At 38.1% G+C, this 20,363-nt stretch overlaps 1 protein-coding gene across 9 annotated transcripts in view; it reads left to right on the forward strand.

Annotated features, from left to right (window-relative positions):
- Window positions 1-11,005: 11,005 nt before the first annotated feature.
- The window catches only part of LOC113648649 (mitogen-activated protein kinase kinase kinase kinase 4-like), a 52,272-nt gene continuing 42,914 nt past the window's right edge, over window positions 11,006-20,363 (forward strand). For 6 of the 9 annotated variants that reach the window (XM_047803083.1, XM_047803087.1, XM_047803084.1 and 3 more), the window contains exons 1-2: window positions 11,006-11,383; window positions 11,732-11,797. In XM_047803083.1, the coding sequence (XP_047659039.1) occupies window positions 11,327-11,383; window positions 11,732-11,797 (123 nt within the window). In that variant the 5' untranslated portion in view covers window positions 11,006-11,326. The remainder of the gene's footprint in view (window positions 11,384-11,731; window positions 11,798-20,363) is intronic. The other 3 variants (XM_047803088.1, XM_047803091.1, XM_047803089.1) reach the window with 1 other exon arrangement.

Here is a 20,363-nt window from a genome sequence, read left to right on the forward strand (position 1 = left end):
AAACTATTGATCCTTTAATAAAAATTATATTAATTTGATTGGCTACAAGGAAAGACTAAACATCAGCAAACAAGATATAATTTCATAAAGACCAACACACAGGAAATATATGAATTTTAATTTAATTAATACATTTTTACCGTCAGAATTAGATCCTGACTCATAAAAAAATTTATCTCGCTAAACAAAACTATTGAATGATCATCTGTTAAGAAATGTACCGTGTAATTCTAAAATCAGCCACACGATGGCGGCAGTGGTAAACTCATGCTAAAGAATGAGTGAGAGGCAAGAGTGGCAAAGTTTTACTGTCACAATTATGGCATTACTCGATTAATAACTGTTCTGGGATCAGTTTTCCATGCTTAAGTTAAGAAATTATGTGATGTAGAGGTAAAGAACCAGATCCTAGAACAATTTTCTGTTTTAAATTACAAAATAGTATAAAATGATCTTAGATGAGTTTTTGAAAGAAGGTTAGATTCTAATAAATCTATTAAATCTAATAATTTGCCTTTTAAATCTTTATGGATCTAATTAAATTAATTTTTGGAGCCCTTTATATAAGATATATCTAGCTCATTATAATGATGTAATGAGCTGGATATAGATGTAGTGTTAGATATAAATGCCATTTTCTGTCGCACGGTGTTTGCGTTGTGATCCATATAACCCGTAAATCCGGCTCTAATGTTTACTAAGGTCAGTTTGAATGCTACTTCTCAGCCATGTGTGACTCAGTGATAAATAAGCATTTAAAAGGTCACACACACGATCAACTTACACCATGTTGTTGTAGCACCAGAGTCGGTACTTGTGTACATTCATGGCATGCATTTTTCTATAATGGGAGTGAACAATAAAGCTTGTGTTACAAAACCTGCTACGTCTGGATGATTAGAGCTGGAAATGACTCAAGCAATTTAAAGAAAGCACAACATGCACACAAAAAGGCATGCCCATACATGTCCTGTTATTGTCATTAGCTTTCTAATCACTGAGGTAACATTTTATTATTTTTGGACCTGTGTGAAAATTGACATTCAGACGAAGCTCTGGTCTGTGAATGACTCAGTAGCATTTTATATATTCGCAAACCGAAATAATTCATCTCGAGAAGCCATACCAGTAATTAGCGTGTCTTACATCTTACTTGTCTTACCAATACTGATACTAATACAGATACCACAAATAATAACCTACTTATTGTTAAGCAGTCAGAGATATCATGGATCAGGTTTTCTTTCTTTGATTTGATTGTCAAAGGTCAAACTCATCCAGATTGCTGCCATTTTGTGCCAACCTTTGTTTAGCAAGACACTAGGTTTACGTCATTTGTTGGTATCAGAGCATTTTAATCTAGTCTCAGAACCATCCATGAGATCAGTGATGGTATCAACACATCCATGTTTACACCACCACAAAAATCACAAACCATACAAATCCACTTGCACGTTTTCCCCATACAACATTCATATCATATTATAAATAGAAAATAACTTCTATTAAGTGATGTTGTAAAATCAGACAATGGGACAATATTTAATTATTACTTACTTTGCCTTTATCTCCCTGAATGGTAATCAATATTTTATGATAGATAGATAGATAGATAGATAGATAGATAGATAGATAGATAGATAGATAGATAGATAGATAGATAGATAGATAGATAGATAGATAGATAGATAGACAAAATTGTTGGTACCCTTCTATTAAAAAAAGAAAAACCCAGAATGGTCACTGAAATAACTTGAAACTGACAAAAGTAATATTGAATAACAATTTACTGAAGATTGACTAATAAAAATCAGACTTTGCTTTTGAATTGTGGTTTAAGAGTGTAATAATAATAATAATAATAATAATAATAATAATAATAATAATAAAAACTAATGAAACTGGACAAAAAGGATAGTACCCTTAATGGAAGGGTACCAACGATTCAGTCCGCGTGTGTAGATGCAGCTTTATTGCCATTGCACGTTGCTACATGTACAGTAAATAGCAATGAAATGCTATTTAGCATGTAGAAGAAATTCAAAGAGTAGAAACTTTGCATCCATTGCTATTTAAAACAAGTTAGTTGAACTAGATTGAATTTTCTGGCTACATGATTGTACATGATTGACCAAATAGTACACAGTTATAGAAGGGAAATAATTTATAATCATGATATCCAGTGTCACCCAGCTGAGGATTGATTCCCTTTTGAATCTGGTTCCTCTGAAGGTTTCTTCCTCTCATAGAGTCTCAGGGAGTTTTTCTTCACTGGTGTCATCGCTGGCTTCATTTAAAAAATGTGAAATCTACATCCTGAGTTTATATATTACTGTAAAGCTGATTTGTGACAGAGTCCGATGCTAAAATCACAATACAAGAAAACTTAATTGAATTGTGTAGTCAGACACACGTGTTTGTATGAATGAGCAAAAAAAAATAAAAAAATTAATCAACACTTTCCTAGCAAAATATATCATTCAACTATGTTGTTGTATAAGTATTAGACCCAGACAGGGTTTTTTTTTATTGCTACAGTTTGTAGTTCACAGCACGCCTTACTGTATCTGATACTGTTAAATTAAATACAGTGACGCAGTTAATAAAGCTTTCAGTTATTTGGATATGCAAAGCCACTGGAATGTTTATTCATTATAAAAATAGAGAAGGTTTTTCTAGGTTTTCATCTACAGAAAGCCCAATTTTACACCTTCTACAACATAATGTATAAAACTTAATACAGTAAGTGATTCCTTATTACAATGTACCATATTTGTATGCATGGGAAAATACACGTACTATAAATTCATCCTCTTGGCATTACACCATTTTTCTTTGTTGCTCCACAAAGCTTTTGAGCTGCTGCTCATGACCTGGACAGTTTTCCCAGCGCGGCTATGGTGAAGAGTAAAGCTAAAATTGAGAAGAATAGGCTAATGTCTGACTGACAACTTCCTCTGATGTATTCCCAAACTGTGTCTGTCCCAACTTCTGCTTAATGTGAATGTTTTTAGCTTCCTCCGTGGTGGAATATTGTGACACGGTGATGAATGATTCATCATCAGATGTTCACTTCTTGTCTGGGACATCAGGTGTTTAAAGTAGGTTCCTTCCTGGTTAAAGGTCTGATGGTTGCCTTTTTACTGTCAAATTGCTGACGTTAAAACACGTCACCTGGTATTGTTCTTTGGAAACTGACTATTAAAACACTGCTACACATTTTTTTGATCTTTGATGAACAAGCTGTTGAACAACCTTCATTCATGCTGTACATTTTTTGCTAATCATCTAAGTATTCTTAAGATCTCCTGGGGATTTCTGTACATTTCATGCTGATACATCAGCATAGAAGCACCTACACTATGTGTGTGTGTGTGTGTGTGTGTGTGTGTGTGTGTGTGTGTGTGTGTGTGTGTGTGTGTGTGTGTGTGTGTGTCTTAGAAGACTTCATTTACTTTCAATATGGAATCTAAGAAAATGAACTTTGAATGTATCCATTCAAATATGTTTTAATTAGACATTGTACTGATCCAATATACAATATCTGTATCTAGCTGATACAAACAAAATGATGGTAGATTTGATATCAGAGAAAGATTATCCTGTTACTTAAGGTAGAGTTTGGAAATGGGTTTGGAAAATAACTTTCTACAGAGACTTGTGTTTCCTGTCTGATTTTGGAAAAGAAAAAATGGTATTGTGCTATCTCTAGTATTAACCCAAATATGTCATATCTTAAGGTTTCTTGCTGAAAATGAGAAATGGGAAAATGACATCACTCGTACGAGCATTTAGACAAGAGATCTGTTTTTCAGGAAATTCCAGTGAAATCGGAAAAAAGACGTCTGTAGTCGACTCACACTCCTGAATGGAGGTAAATTCATGCTTAAGATTATTATAGCTTGTTCTATAGCTGGTTACTGCTCATGCACACACACTCTCATTCACTCACACAATCACACACTACGGACAATTTTCCAGAGATGAAATCAACCTACCATGCATGTCTTTGGACTGGGGGAGGAAACCGGAGTACCCGGAGGAAACCCCTGAGGCACGGGGAGAACATGCAAACTCCCTTCACTTGCTGTCATGAATATTATATTTTATTGAGTTCTTTTTTTTTTTTGGCATAAGAAGAGAGTCATAATAATTCCCACTTCTGCATTTCAGCCTTTCCTCTGATTTGTTCATTTCTGGATCTTAGCTGTCTGTACACTCAAATATGAAGGAGTTTTGTATCTTCACTACATGCAGCTGAGCTGTTTCACAAATAGGATATACACGAAGTACAAATAAATAATTTTCAAAGCAGTGTAATGTGGCTACTCCGTCCAGGGTGTGTCCTGCCTTGATGCCCGATGACGCCTGGGATAGGCACAGGCTCCCCGTGACCCGAGTAGTTCGGATAAAGCGGTAGAACATGAATGAATGAATGAATGTAATGTGGCTTGTGCACATATTTACATACACATTTATTTAACGTTTGATAAAATAAGCCCAATGGCTGTATTTTGCTGTTGAGAAAGTTACTGGGTTGTATGTTTATCACTGCTTTAGCAAACACACAAAATGTGGTTAACTATCACCCAGGAGGACATCAAGGGCTTTCTAATGATTCACTTAAAATGCATTCATATTACAATAACACTTACTTACTTACCTACTTACTTACCTACTTACTTACTTACACATGACCCCTTAAGCAGATCCAGAATTTCCTGATTTAATGGTGTCCTTCCCACTTGACATTGCGTTATAAGTGCTTTGTTTTTTTATGGTGTAAAACTTCATATTTATATATAAGCACTAGGCTGCTGCGCTTCAAGGAACAAAATGCTCTAACTGGTTGAATGGACAGTTTTAACTGTGTCTGATTTAATACGTTAACTTGCACCCATTCTCATGACAGGTGCCAATAATTTTGTTGTTTAGCGTTGTTTAGCTGTTTGTAAATATGGACCTACAGATATTCGGTCAACACACAAATTAGAGATATTAGGGGGGGAAAAGAAACAAATACTTTATTCAAAAGTTGCACATACTAAAGTTGTTTTGGTGAATTTCTCAACTCAAACTACAAACGATGAACATTCTAACTAGGTAACATATTCTGAAAGATAATATCTGGAGTTTTCACAATGTACAAACAGAAAAGTTTCATGGATTTGCGTACATGTCCAAGTTCAAGTCCTACATCCTCCATTTTATTTAGTTGTATATTTTTGCTACGTTTGGTGCGAAGCTCCTTAAATGGTGTCTGTGTTGTGGCAACACTCTTATCAGTGAAACTCAAACATTAGCTTTGACTCCTGAGTTTGACTGAATTTACCTGCTGCATCAGTGTGAGACCTGTGTGAAGCATTAAACATAAAATAAAATAGCTGTTACTTTTAGCAGAAGCTTATTTACATTTGCAGCATTTAGCAGACCCCCTTTTCCAAAGTGACTTCCATTTTATAAACCTGAGCATTTGAGGGTTAAGGGCCTTGCTCAGGGGCCCAGCAGAGGTAGCTTGGTGGACCTGGGACTCAAACTCTGACCTTCTGATCAATAATCCTATACCTTAACCGCTAAGCAACCACATCCCTTTATTTCATGTTTAACATGACTCGTGAACTGTTTTATTCCCACAGCCATTTCCTAATGTTACACTGTATATTAATTAAAGAACAACAATTCCTAGGCAACATTTCCGTTAACGTTAAAACGTTTTGAAAACATCTTTATATCATAAATTCCAATTCCATTCATCTACCCATTTTCTGTAGTGTTTATCCTACGCATGGTCATGTGAAGCTTCTCCCAAGCAGGGCGACAGATTCAATTCAATTCCAGTTTATTTGTATAGCGCTTTTTACAATTGACATTGTCTCAAAGCAGATTTAAAGAACAGAAACATAGAACAAAAGATTAATACAAAGAATAATATAAAGATTAATAGAATACAAATCCAAGATTAATATTAGATATATTTAGTTCATAATGTGTATGTATTTATCCCCAATGAGCAAGTCTGAGGTGACTCAGGCAGCAGTGGCAAGAAAAACTCCCTTAGACAGTAAAGGAAGAAACCTTGAGAGGAACCAGACTCAATGGGGAACCTCATGCTCATATGGGCGACACTGGAGGGGGTGATTATAAATATACAGTCAAACAAATGTTGTATAGATGCAAAATATCACATCTCCTCTTTAGTTGACAGACACCATAGACGGAGTGCCAACCCATCACAGGGTACAATCACACACACACTCACACACTACAGACAATAAAGAGATGCCAATCAGCATAAAATACTTCCAAATGTCTTTGGACTGGGGAAGGAAACCCCTGAAGCATGACAGAAATCAAACCCCAACCCATGGATTTGGGAGGCAAAAACGCCAACCACTACACAATAAGATATTTAAATTCATTTATATGAAGCATTCTCAATAAGTGTCTATTGTTATGATAGAAGAGATAATATTGATTAGTGCATTCATAATTTGCTCTACCGTCGGAGCTGCTGTTACAAAATCTATACACAATCTGACCAATCAGTTTTGGTCATTCAGCAGCAGTATACGGTAAAGTCATGCTGATTATCTGCACTCACTCTAATTCTTTCTTTGGTCAATACAATGTTTTCACCACAACTTTTATTCTTCTATCCTGCTTTCTCAGCAGGGTCTTTAATACTGCTTAATAACCTTATGATGCACAACATGAGCAGTAAGTCAGAGTAATTTTTTGCTTTGAGTCATTTCCTCATCAATCGCTCATGGATCTGACCTCATAGCACATACTGTATGATGTCATTTCCATTCAGCCACTTACTCAATTCTTTATACAGTAGCTCGCCTTTATCGCATTTATCGTTAATGATCAATTGCAGAATTATGCACAGCTAGATGACGTAAAAAACAAACAGAGGACAAAAGCAAAATGGTATAAAAAACATAGTGATCTACTTTATTATCTTCTCCTGCAGCTTCTCAGCTCTTAGCAATTGCTTTTGTAATTCACATGTAAAAGCTCTTCATTACTATTCTTATTTTTTGTTTTATTTTAGATGAAGTGCTTATGGTAGGTATTTGTTTCTGCATAAAGACATTTGACTTTTTTCTTTTTCAGTATTTGTAGATCTGGCTTTCTAACAACACTGTAGACTATCTAGTCAAAGCTGTGTATAAACTAAGAAAAATATTCTCATGTCATTAAATTATTCATGTACAAGCAGAATTGTGTATTAAACAAAAATTCTGTCATTCGAACACACACGCGCGCACACACACACACACACACACACACACACACACACACACACACACACACACACACACACACACACACACACACACACACACACACACACACAGGGCTAGCCTGACCGGTTTGTCCTGTCTGTCGGTTGGTGAATCATTCAGGGACTAGCGATGCTTGTTGTGTTCAGATCTTACTGTTATGTTCAAATTTTTCTTTATTTTGTGTCTTTATTTCTAACACTGTCTAACACCTTTTATTATTTGGTTTAATTTTGCTGTTAACATACACCTGTTTTAGAAATGTTAAACTTGAAATTGTCTTATTATACTGCAAAATATTGTGTGACTACTCCTAATTTAGGTTAAATCTTCTTAACTGCACTTATTTAAATAATTTAACTATTCCATTCATTCATCTTTAGTAACATTGTGTGGTGCATCTCGGAGACGTTGGATCTAAGATAGGAGAATTCACCACAGATGAGATACCAGTCCATTGCAGGCAAACATTTGCGTACTGGTTTGAGCTAATCCCCGAGTATGCATGTTTATGGAGTTTGAAGGAAGATAGAGAACCAAGAAAAAACAGACGTGAGCACAAACCCTTGATCAAATCCCGAAGTTATGAGTTGTCACTAGGTTTTTTAAAAATCCAACATTGTGTTATTTTTATTCCATATTTAAACTTGTGTCATCAGTGTTGTTTCTGTTCTGTACCCTCTAGCCATGTACAGTACAAATTTGATGAGGGATATGTGAATGAAGGCTAATCATTCAGATAAACAATCACTTCCTTGGCTTATGTTTGTTCTGCTGATCTCCCTGCTTTAATATATAACTCAACGCATCAGTTATTAAGTATATAAGTTATATATAATTCAACACACCACTGCAATGGACAGACATACTGTCAAGATGTTTTCTGGTCTTGTGCCTACTGTTTTTGTGCTCCACTGTACCCCTGACCAGAAGAAAGCAGCCCCACGAATATGATCGAACGAACAAGCATGAAGATGACAACATTTAGAAGGTAAGTTTAGGGAACATGGTCAAAGGGTGCAGAGTGTCTAGTAGAACAGATGGACACCTCTGGCATCGACTGAGTGAGAACACCTTACTGTATTTGTAACGTCATTGGTTCAGCCAGCCAGAATATTATGTCTAAATAAAATGCTCCCCATGGCATGAACTACTGCTAAATTGAATAGCCATCTGGGAAGTCGACCAAACTTCTTGCTGATTCGGCGTCTTGGCAAATAGCCTCCAAATTGTTCTGAGACCATCACCTCACTTCACTAGGGGAGGGAATTGGCTCCTTTCTGGATGTTTTGTGTTAGATTCCACCCACTTCAGCTCTTGGGCTCAGAATATAACCATTTCTTTTGATTAAACATTTATTGCATCCAATAGTAGTCATCAGTTTCAGTCCAGCGGACAGCACACTAGACTGCTTACACACTCACACACACACACACACACACACACACACACACACACACACACACACACACACACACACACACACACACACACACAGAGACTCAGACACACATACACACCCACGTTATTTAAAAGGATTATTAGGTGTGCTGAAGTGGGAAATCACCCTGCTGTGTTCAGGTGTAATGAGGTCATTGAACCCACAAATCCTTTGAGTGATCCATCCAAAATGTTGGATTTATGCCACCTTTATGTGCTATTGGAATGATCATAAATGCAAGTTTCCAATTGGGAACTTGCACACGAACAGTGCCTTAAGTATTTAATTATGATTAATTACTGATCATTTTCATTTGTGTTGCTAATTATTAGGGCTAGCCATTATAATCATATTTATTTATGTATATCAGCAACCATCAGTAACCAGGTATGATGTACAATTTTAAACCTTACAAACCTTAGCTTCTATTTAACCAGAATTATTCCATTATTGTCAGTTAGGTACAGTAAGTAAGCAATGTGTGTTAGGGTGTCAAAATATAAGTGAATGAAGAAAAATGTATGAATGAACTAGACGTTGTCCATGTCTGTGTTCTTTCTCATAAAAAAACGTGAACATGTCATATACATAGCAAAAATCTGATAGCACATGAAGGAATCATTAGCTAAACAGGATTAGCTAAAGAAGGTGGCTCCCATTTGAAAAACAGTAGTTAAAGTTAACTGACACCCAGTCTTAAAGGAGGACCACAGGTTAAATTTTTAATATACGGTCTATCAGCCACAATGGTTTTAACTAAAAACAGGAAGATGTACAGAATATTCTATGGTTAATTGAATGCAGGTAATTCTACCTAGCTACACTACAAGCTTTTAAATAGTTTGATCTAATCAGAAGCCATTAACCAGCTACAGAATGATAGCTAGCTAGCTAAAAGCATTGTGAACGACGCTACTGTCCGACGTGTTTAAAGCGAGGCTAAAAAGTGAGAAGCTGACAACTCTTCAGCTTTTAACACCTACAGGTTTGCAAATGGGATATTGACTCTTATAATTCTACATGTTCATTTTCAACGCAAAGCTCAGAAATCATGTTGTTCAGTTGTGTGTCTTTTATTTACATGGACATATGCATGGACAAATTATGTGTTCACAGTACAGCCTGAGTGACATACACAGACATGGGTGCTCAAACTACACATGAACCATGACCCAAATAATACAGTTCTCATCCCTGTATTCACTTTATCCTGGTCAGAATTGTGGTGGATCTGAAGCCTATCCCAAAAAATCTAGGCATGACGTGGGAATACACTAAAAACAGGCTGGCAGTACATCGCACGGCACACACATTAACATCAGAAGCATGTTTTTAAGAGGTAGGAGGAAAGCCACACTGGCATGGAAATAACATGCAACACTCCTAGGTTTAGGATTTGGACAGAATCACACATTATTCTAAAAACTGTTCGGTTTCTGCCGTGTCAGAAGTAAGACACAAAACATGTAAAATGTTTCAGTAAAATTTTTTTGTGTATTATTTGGATAATACATTTGGTGTGATACTATCTGGGTGACTCGGAAATGGGAGCTGATATTTTACTGTGTTTTATTCCTCTTATTCCACAATTATTTGCCAACTTATACATTTACATGTATTAATTAATGACATTTTCACTTTTTATACATGTATAGTTGGTCAGTTTAATGCAGAATGCCCACAAAGCAAGTTGGACTGTTATCGCTTACATCTGAGCAGCTAGAAACAGGCTTTCTTTCAACAGCTAAGTCTTTTTCCTCAGTTTTTTGTCATAAATAAGACAACAGGCAGCACAAACTCATTTGTCCTGACAGCTAGGACCGAAGACTCCTTCTGTCAATGTTCACTAAACATCTCCTCGCAGAAATCTTCATCATACCCACGATTATGTTTTTTCTTATTGTTATTACCAGACACAGATTATATGGGGTATCTGACATTGTCTTGAAGAATCTTTTGAATGATAGGGATTGTTGATTCTTGGCAAATTATTATAATTTATGTCGTATTTCTAACCTGCCATAATTACAAGGCATTACTAACGTATGAGTCAGTTAAACAGACGGACGTGTCAGGCTGAGTGATTTATTAGCACACTAGCTAAACTGTAATCCGATTGTTTGGCCACGCCCTTTTATTTCGACCACCCTGCCAATTACCTATAACGCACGTGCGCGCGTCTCAGATCGCGAGCGCCCTCGTGCTTCACTACAAACACATCTTTTGAGAGAAATATTAGTTATTCAATAATATTTTAATATTTATTTTGACCATCTAGGTCTAACGTGACTCTACTGTGAGTAATGCAACGCAGATCCCGGTCGCGTTGTCTTGACTAAGCCCTGCCCTTCTCTCTGTGTGAATCAGCGGACCGGCTTCCTGTGTTTGTGCACGAGCGCGCGCGCGCGCGCGTGTGTTTTTCATGCACAAATCGCGCTGCCACCTCAACATGTAGTAATGTGCATGTGTTTCAACCGGAGTCATCCGTTTGCTTTGTCGTGTCATTATATATTTAATTGAAAAAAGACCGACTGCAGATGCACAAGTGCAGAGTCACAGGGCTGAAGACGAGACATTTGTGTGTATTATTGAGAAGATGGCGAACGACTCTCCAGCTAAAAGTCTAGTCGATATAGACCTGTCGTCGTTACGGGTGAGTATCAAGAGTGTAAATACAACCACTTTAACTGGGTTGGGAAAATGCACTGAACAATTCCCTTTTCCCCAAATCCTTGCATGTGTGTAAATCCCACTGAGCTTTATTTTAGTGTCTGACTGCAGGCTGATGTTGGAGTTCAGCTTTTTTCCTTTGTTTGAAAAACCCAGGCTTGTGTCTGTCTGCCTCTGTGTGTGTGTGTGTGTGTGTGTGTGTGTGTCTGTGAGTGTGTGTTTTAGACATGAATCCCAGAGCGCAACAGCTGCTTTCATCGTTTATTTCAATTGCACGTAATATCAAAGTGTCCACCGTTTACACGTTTTTATTGCTTCTTTTCTCTTCTAGGATCCTGCTGGGATCTTTGAGTTAGTGGAAGTGGTCGGAAATGGCACATATGGACAAGTGTACAAGGTTGGATTTGTATTTATTTATATGTTTATCAGGATCAAGCTACTTTACTGTGTGTGTAGTTTTATTTATTTATTTATTATGATGATGATGATGATGTGAGGGTGGAGTTGCATTGAGCTGCATTGACAAAAGGAGTCAGTTTATTAGTTATATCATGTTTTTTGTTTTATTATGTTTATTTCTAGTCTATAATAATAATAATCTCCATCTTGCTGCTGTTCCAGTTGGGTGACAACAGGCTCTGAATCTCTGTGCACTTTAAAAACAATGTCCGTCTTTGTCTTTTGTCCCGAACTGGACATTTTCTCCTCCCCATTCACACCTCCCGTACCTCTACAAAGCTCTTACGTCTCACTTCGAAGCGAGCGTACGTTCGTTTCTCGTTTAGTTTACAATTGTCACAACTTTTTATTTTTGTCGCGATGAGAAGCGAGAGAGATAGAAATAAACGCGAGCAGTCTGTAACATGCAGCGCACGCGCTCTTTCTTGCTGCGCGTGCATGCCGAATGACGCCACTTCCGCTTTTTCACACAGCAAGGAAAAGGGAAGTTTGCCCAGACTAGCTTGGGTTGTGACCTTTATTGTCCTGTTTAATAGATAAAAATACATTTTATTTGAGTTTTTTTTCTATACTCTTGAGGCAGTGAGTGCTAGTTAAGTAAAACTCAGGAAATGACGTCGACATAAGTAGTAAAATATTAGTTCTTTTGAATGTAAAGTATTAGTTCTTTATCATGGGATCCATGAAGTATAGCTGAGGTTTAAAATGACATGTTGGCATTGCAGAGCAACTGCCGCTATCGTTGATGCCAGTTAATTAATCCAACCGCTCCATCAAGTAAGCTGTGAATCACAGCAATCCTGATACTGTTGGCAAAATGATCCACAACAAACACCTCGTACACTTTATCCAATTATAGTAACTTTTAATGTCATGGGATAATCATGAAACAAGTTGGCTCATGTTATCGCTTGTGTTGTGTAACATACGTTCTCATATGCAACCTTAAACATGTTCTATCACCAGCCTCTTTATTTTCTTTTGTTGTTAAACAAAAGAACACACACACGCATGCACACACACACCTTGTCAGGTTCTTCAAAAACAGGAAAGATCAATGTCCTGAAGACTTTCCCATGAAAGCGACACTGGAGACTCCTTCACTAAACGTTAAATAAGCATCTTCTTACAAACAGATTGACACATTAAAAAAAAATAGCATTTTTTAATCTATTTAATATTAAGTATGGTTTAATTACACCTGTCACTGACGTCTGTATTCTGCCGTTATAGAAAGTTAATGAAAAATTTCACATTGGAATATAAATAAATCTAACGATGCAGAATTTGCATTGTGTGCTTCTTTTGTGAATACTTTTATTTAAAAATTCTCTTATGTTGCAGTATCTTTAAATCTTAAAAAATAAGTCCCAGATCGCAAAACATTTAACCAGAATGTATTAATTATATATCTAATTGGTGAGCAAAAGGTTATTTTAATCCTGGAAATCTTATAATTTAATGGATGGTTTAACATAGTGTTTTTCAGTCATTTAATTCCAGCTTTAATTAGGTCAAGCCTGAATAATAGTCCTGTGTAAATGCCCCTGATTGTGTGTGATTTTTTGCTATGCGCTCTGCTGCACTGCTGTAACACTTGTGCATATTCAGCACACTTCACAGAGCCAGTGTGTTCACTGCACAATCCTCACGTTCAGGTCTGTGCTTAAAGCCAGACTAGTTCAATAGAGGTGACCCTTTCCTTTATGCTCGTTTAAGCATTTGCATTTTAGGCCACTTTTTGGGGGATTTGTGGGGATTTTTAGAAACCGTTTGTAAAAAAAAAACAAAAAAACAACAACTGTGTATCTCATCTCAAAACTCTTTGAATGTTCTGTCTTTCGACATGTCTTTATTTACTGCAGGAACAGAGGTTAGCGTTAAGGCATTACATTAATGTTACTCCTATTCACAATACAGTTAATGTACTTTATAACATTTAGAGAGAAAAGGTCTGGAATGTTTTCCCGAACATTAACCAAGATCATTATACCCTACTAACAATATTGCTGGAATTAGCTGTGCATTTTGTTTATATAAATATAAGCTATCCCTTATTCAGCTATGTATAGAATCACTTTTGATTTGGAAACTCGATGAAGAAAGTTTTTATTTTTATTGTTGCTTGCATTACAACAGCTATAAACACTCGTTCCCGAACTGCCATCTCTTTTGTTTTACTAACACTCTTAAACTCCTCCAAAAGCACTGACACTGGAGACTCCTTCCATAAATGTCACAGAAACAGTTCTTTATCTCAGTCGTTAATCCTTGTAGGATTTCCAAGTCTTAATATGTATATAGTGCATTTATTTATTTATGTTTTTCCCCTTTTTGTACGGAAGACATGTAAAGTAAGAATTTCATTTTACGGTCTAAACCATCGTGTTTTCACTGTGACATTAAACCTCTTGTGTATTAAACAGGTTGAAACAGATCACTGATAAATTGGTACTATTGAAGCATTAATATATCTGATGAATCCGTGTTAATATACTGTATGCAGCTGTGATTTGATCATGTGTTAATGAATTAAAGAATGCAGATTTGTTATGAAGTATATATTCTGGTATATAACTCTTGTATAACTCGTATAGATTTTATACCTAAGTGATTCATTGACACATTTTTCTCAGCCATATGCTTTCTCGCCTTCTGACATGTGAACAGATGGTCTCTTGGGGTTGAGTGGAGATTCACTATATTTGATTCAGTCATTTGAAAAATAGACATTTTTTTTAAATTAATAAATTAAAGGTTTAAGTGCCTTGTTCTGTTTAAGGTTTTGGGGAAGAAAAAAAAAAGCCCTGTTATTGCAAATTATGACCGAGCCTATATTTTTTTTTGTGGTAAACTGCCAGCGATCACACTCCTTATGAACAAAGAGGTCATGTTTTTTTTTAAATGCTGCAGTTTATTTCCCATTTTCTCCAACTGTCTACCCCTAGCGGTAAAGCGTTGTTGCTGGTACACAATGCCTGAGAATACAGAACAAATTCAGATTGTATTTGCCTGACGTAGGCAGAGACCAGGGTTATATTGGCTGGATGTTTATGAAAGCCTTTAGGCTTGAATATTTATTCCATGAGGAGATGCGGTCAGATCATAATGTGCTCGGTGTTTCCTCAGTAACATTTTGCTCAATGGCGCTCTTTTGCTTACTCGCTGTTGAATATTCAAACCTTTGATACACTGCCATGTGGCATGCCCCAACTAAATGTCTTGTATTCTTTTTTTTTTCTTCTTCTTTCTTCTCCTCCTCAACAGTGTGTGTGCTGCATGTACAATGGCTCTGCTTTTGTATCGAGCCCTCTGATTGGCCGGTTTGCTTGTCTTGTTCAGCAGAGTGACGAATGAGCAGGTCGGGTCGAACGCCGAAGGCAGCAGCTGTCGTTGTGTCACTAGGCGCCTTAACTGCTTTATTACAAAGGTGGTTTTGTTTGGCCTTTTCTGTGGGCTGTTTAGACTGCTTCTCTTTTCACACCGGCAAGGAACGAGCATGTTTGTGCTGAATGCGCCGAGACACCACCTCCTTTATTTTTCACTTAAACAGCCTCTTGTGGAATAATCTATTCACCGGGATCGAGATTCATATATAATTGCAGTAAATCAGAATTTTTCTTTGTCATGTCTTTTTTTTTTTTTTTTTTAAGGTTTGAAGTTACCGTTGCAGGCTTGGGGCTATAACGTAAAGCTGAATGCAAAAGTTTGCATACCCACAGGATAAAGCCAAGACACTATCAAGAAGTGTAGTGTTGTGTAGTAGTCAGGTTTCACATGTTCCTTCAGCATTACAAGTAACAAAGGTTTTCCAACCAGAAACCATTACATGAGCTGAACATCATTGAAGACAGTAAGGACAGATCGTTTCTTTTAGCCGTAAGCACTGACACATTATAAGAACCAAATGATTAATCGGCCGCATACTAAACTTTAGTCAGCTAAAAAAGAGTGACGGCCAACACGTGCTTCCTCAGAGGATTAAAAACCAGCCAGCCGAAAGTTTCTCTAACTCGTCTCAGGACATCGTTACATTCTTGAGGAAATACCTCCTCAGATCTGACTTCTTCCACACACACAAACTCGCAGATCCTCAGTCGCCGATTGTTTAGTTTTGTTGTGATCGACAGAACGCTGTCCGTTTTGCTCCCATGGCTCCATGGACGACTCGGGCATTGCCAGGAAACTCAAGACCCTCTTCTGAACATCTATGACCTTTTTACTGCTTTTACAGACAAAGCGGTGCTCAGTGCAACAAATGTGAATATGATTTTGTCAAAACTGATGTACCTAAAAAGGAAAAAAGACAGGATGCGAAGCACTTCTGGTAGTGGTTACTTATACTGGATCTTATAGAAAACAAGGCAGGGCTGTGGTCTCTGGGGTCACCACTACTTAATAATGAGCAGCTCGACAACCAGACATTTGCCTCGATGGTTTGTTGTTGTTTGGCACACACCTCAGGAGAGAAAAAAAATGTCCACTGCACTACCTGATGATAATTGTGGTAAAACCTTCTCTCTGCCTGCTAGACTTTTCTTCTTGTCGTTTCCGATCTTGTTTTGCAAAGACCGACTACAATGACCTAACGACGTGGCGAACTATACGCGGGTGTTTACTACTCAGATGTTTTATCTGAATTTTGTAGTAGCTGCTCTGCACATCCACAAAGATTTGTCAGTATGAATCTGTCCAGCTGAACAAATCAGATCTCCCGTCATTTCCTGGTGTTAAACAATCCCTTACGCAGGTTACTGTTCTGTTTTTTTTTTTTTTTTTGTGACCTACTGCTTGGTCTGTTTGTTTTTCTGTTTGTTGCCCGCACCCTTTTTTTGTTTAACCACAGCGGCGGCACGTGATGGCATGGTCTCTGAGAATATCTGATTAACTGATGCTCCAGACAAACACACCAGTGTCCAACACAAATCACATGCTGTGATAGAAGCTAAAGGCTGCATGTGTGGCTCTGGCTGTAACGAAGCGATGCACAGCATTTTGTGTAGCATGTATCACACATTGTGTTGGCAGTTGCAAAAAGTTGTACGACTCTGTTTGTATGCAACTTCCTTTTTTTCCCCTAAAACATGTTCTGGAAATTGGCTTTGTGGATTGATTTATTTAATTATTTTCAGAATGATGAACCATGTGACCTCATATACCCCCCCTCCCCCCTTCGCACGGTATGTGGGGTCACATGGTTCATCATTCTCATCATATGGCCATTGGTTACAAGGAATAAAGTAAGTGTGTGTGTGTGTGAGATGCCATAAGTCCGAAGTGAATCGAAGTCATTATTTGAATGTTTTACAAGCTGAAGTGTGAAGATTTCTTGATGTTGGCCAATCGGAGAATGCTTTGACTGCTCGATGTTAGTGCACTTTATTTGTACTTGGTCTTTGTGTTGCTTCTGAGCAGAGCCTTGTGGAATCTGTTTGAGGTTTTTATCACTCCACTCCTCCCTTGTGCCAGCTGGCATTCGAGAATGGAAATCCTCAGGTGGCCTGCTTTCTAAAACCGCCTCGAACTAAAGAAAGACACTAAATTGTTGAGATGTGCAGCACATGAGAGTGAGCGAGAGCAACTCCACCATATAATGGCCATATATAGTCAGACTAATTCTCTCTATGGCCTGGACTGTAATTTTTGGACTCGAGTGCTAGGCTTTTGCGTCATTTGTTGGATCCCAGCTGGGCTTTTCTTTTCTGTTCTTTCATTTAATCACGTAGGACCACCCACTCGTCCTGACGGTCTTTCCTTTGACCTCTCCTTAGTCTGTCCTCCTTCCACATGCTTGGGGACTATTCACCATCATACTCCCTTTCACGTAAATCAGAACGTAACTCTGGTTGTAGTGGCGATTCCAGATGTATGATGGTGTTACATGTTGCGTTATTATTCAGAGGCGCCTGAAATAGCTCGGCCCGCTCCTGCTCAGTGTGGGGAATGCCCGACAGAGGGCGAGAATCCTGCCATCCTCCAGTCGCACCTCCTGTCTCGGTGCCATGGTTCGTTGCCAGCATCCAGGGTCACACAGAGTACACACACTCTCAATCTGTACACTCCATGACGACTACTTCTAAGAGGAATACAGGTGAAACTTTTACAGCTCCAAGTTATTGAACATGAGAAATAACTGCTGTATATTTGCACCAGAAGGAGGATGTTCTGATCCCAGACATTAGATATACCTCTCTTATGTTGTAAATGTCTGTCCCGTTGTTTTATGAAGCGTATTAAGGAATATCATCTAGGACCAAATAATGTGCATACAGTTATATTAGCATTTCTAAACTGGTAATATTTACATTTTGCATATAATTATTCAAGTTTAACAGATCAGGGCCTAATAATCCCAACAAGCTAAAAAAAAAAACTCAATATATTCGTAGTCGGCCTGGTGTCCTGGTTTGGAGACAAGACCGTTTATTCAGCAGTTCAGACCTCCGAGCGAAGGTCATGCTGCTTCCAGGACTGAGAGTCGATGCAGGTCCGTCCGTAGTGGAGTCGATAATAAGCAGACATTTCATCCAAGTTTCTTTCCTTTCAATGTCCTTTGCTATTAACTACAGTTTCAGAATCTCCCCTTAAGGCCCCATGTGTGGTTTTTGTTGAGCTCTAAGCAGCTCTGAATTTGACAAAGCTCTCATCTTTACACACCACTGACTTCTGCTCCAGTTTGCTTTAGTGAAGGTTACAGTTTGGCACCGGCTCCCCAGTCCAGCGTGTGTGACAAACCCTTTTGGCTACTGTTTACTTGTTTGGTCCCATGGTAACTAATGAACCTGGGCCTGTCGCCTGCTATATTTGGCTAGCGTTGTGCAGTCGATTAGTCGAGTCACATGGCAGCCCATGGGGTCAAGTGAAAAATAGTATTTAAAAAAAAAAAAAACTTTCTTCATATTTTCAACCTATTTATCTGAAGGGCAGACGGAAACCTAACGTCTAGACTTCTGCCATCTTTTACTACCACCATGGCAGCCATTTTGAAGCTCGATTCATTCTTTAAAACGAACTTTCGTCAAACATGACAACATGGTTTGCTACACAGATGTGATAAAGCCAGTTCCTCAATGCACTCAAAGCTATCATAATCCATTTGTTCCACCCCGATAATCATATCTATCCACTGGGAACTATAACTGGCTATCAGCTTGGTATTAAATGCATTACACCCACTTTTAATACCTCTGTGAAACAAGACGGATGACAAAACGGCTCATTTTCTGTGCAGTATCACTAATCAGCCTTTGTCCTAGGATAATATTATTAAGATATTACAGTGATTAACGCAGCCCTTTTTCTGACAGGCTATAGAAAGGAAATAATCCATTAAAAGAAAGGAACAAATTTCAGAAATTGGCATCGGAGCAGACACAAAGCTTTCCGGATCGTCAGAATCTGCAGTCCTTCAGTTTATACAGACCTAAGACCGTTAGCTCATCTGCAGCCTTTTGTAATCCAGAGATTATTTACCCGAGCTGATTTTTAGGGCTTAGCCACTTTTTTTACATGCTATAAAACATGGATTAGTTTCAGTTGTTAAAGGTTTAGTTAGTCGTATAGACATGTATCGAGGTGCTTTTACTATTCAGAGATTTAGAAAAAACATAGAAATTATTTTTAGCTCTAAAGGAAACCGGCAGCCAGTGTTCTATACAGCCTCATTCAGACGTCTGTACATCTCCCGAGACGTTCGCTCAAGTGGCCCAACATAACACCCTTAATGATTCGTCTGCCGAGCCATGAGAGATGATGCAAATAGCTGTAAGCTTGCGTGTAAAAGCACCTGCAGTCTGCCACCAAACAGCTTATCTGTGTTTCCCCACACAGAAATATTCCACTTCCTTCTTGGTGAGTTTGTGTTGGGTTTTTTTTTTTTTAGTTGCCTTTTTTCACTACAGCACGCTACCACACTAATTAATTGAGAACTGGAATAAAACCAACTGATCCAAATTGCATTTCTAATCAGAGATGCTGCAGAAGCACAGCTTGGAGTCTGCCTGTGGTGTTCTGCTGGCAGTGGATGAACACATCCTCTTAGTGCAAGCTGCCTAATGCTGTCTAATACCAGGCAGGGCCATATGGACCCACAGTGGGTCGCAGCAAGGGGCTCACCTGACTCTGAGCCTGCAGAGACACAATCAGAAGGAGGAACAGGGAATCTATATGCCTGCTTTAAATGCTAAAAACCTTGCATGCATTTCGGCAGAATGAGAACCGGCCATCATGTTGAGCTGCCTGGTGATGAATATGCAGACACTGCTGTTAAGGAAGCTCTCTTGAATATTTAGTGTACAGTCCTAGAATGGAACATGTCGTTTTTTTCCGTACCTTGACCTTATCAAGAAAATAGCCGTGGTTGCAGAACCGGAATCAAAAAATAGAACTAAAAATAAACTTATCATCAGCCATCGCTGGTATTTTCACTGGTGCAAGTGTGGAATTTGTTGCAAATGCTTAACGTTTGGTGCCAGTTTAAGTGTTCCTTTTCGCACCTCAAATAA

This window comes from Tachysurus fulvidraco, chromosome 18, assembly GCF_022655615.1.
Source record: "Tachysurus fulvidraco isolate hzauxx_2018 chromosome 18, HZAU_PFXX_2.0, whole genome shotgun sequence".
NCBI lineage: Eukaryota > Metazoa > Chordata > Actinopteri > Siluriformes > Bagridae > Tachysurus > Tachysurus fulvidraco.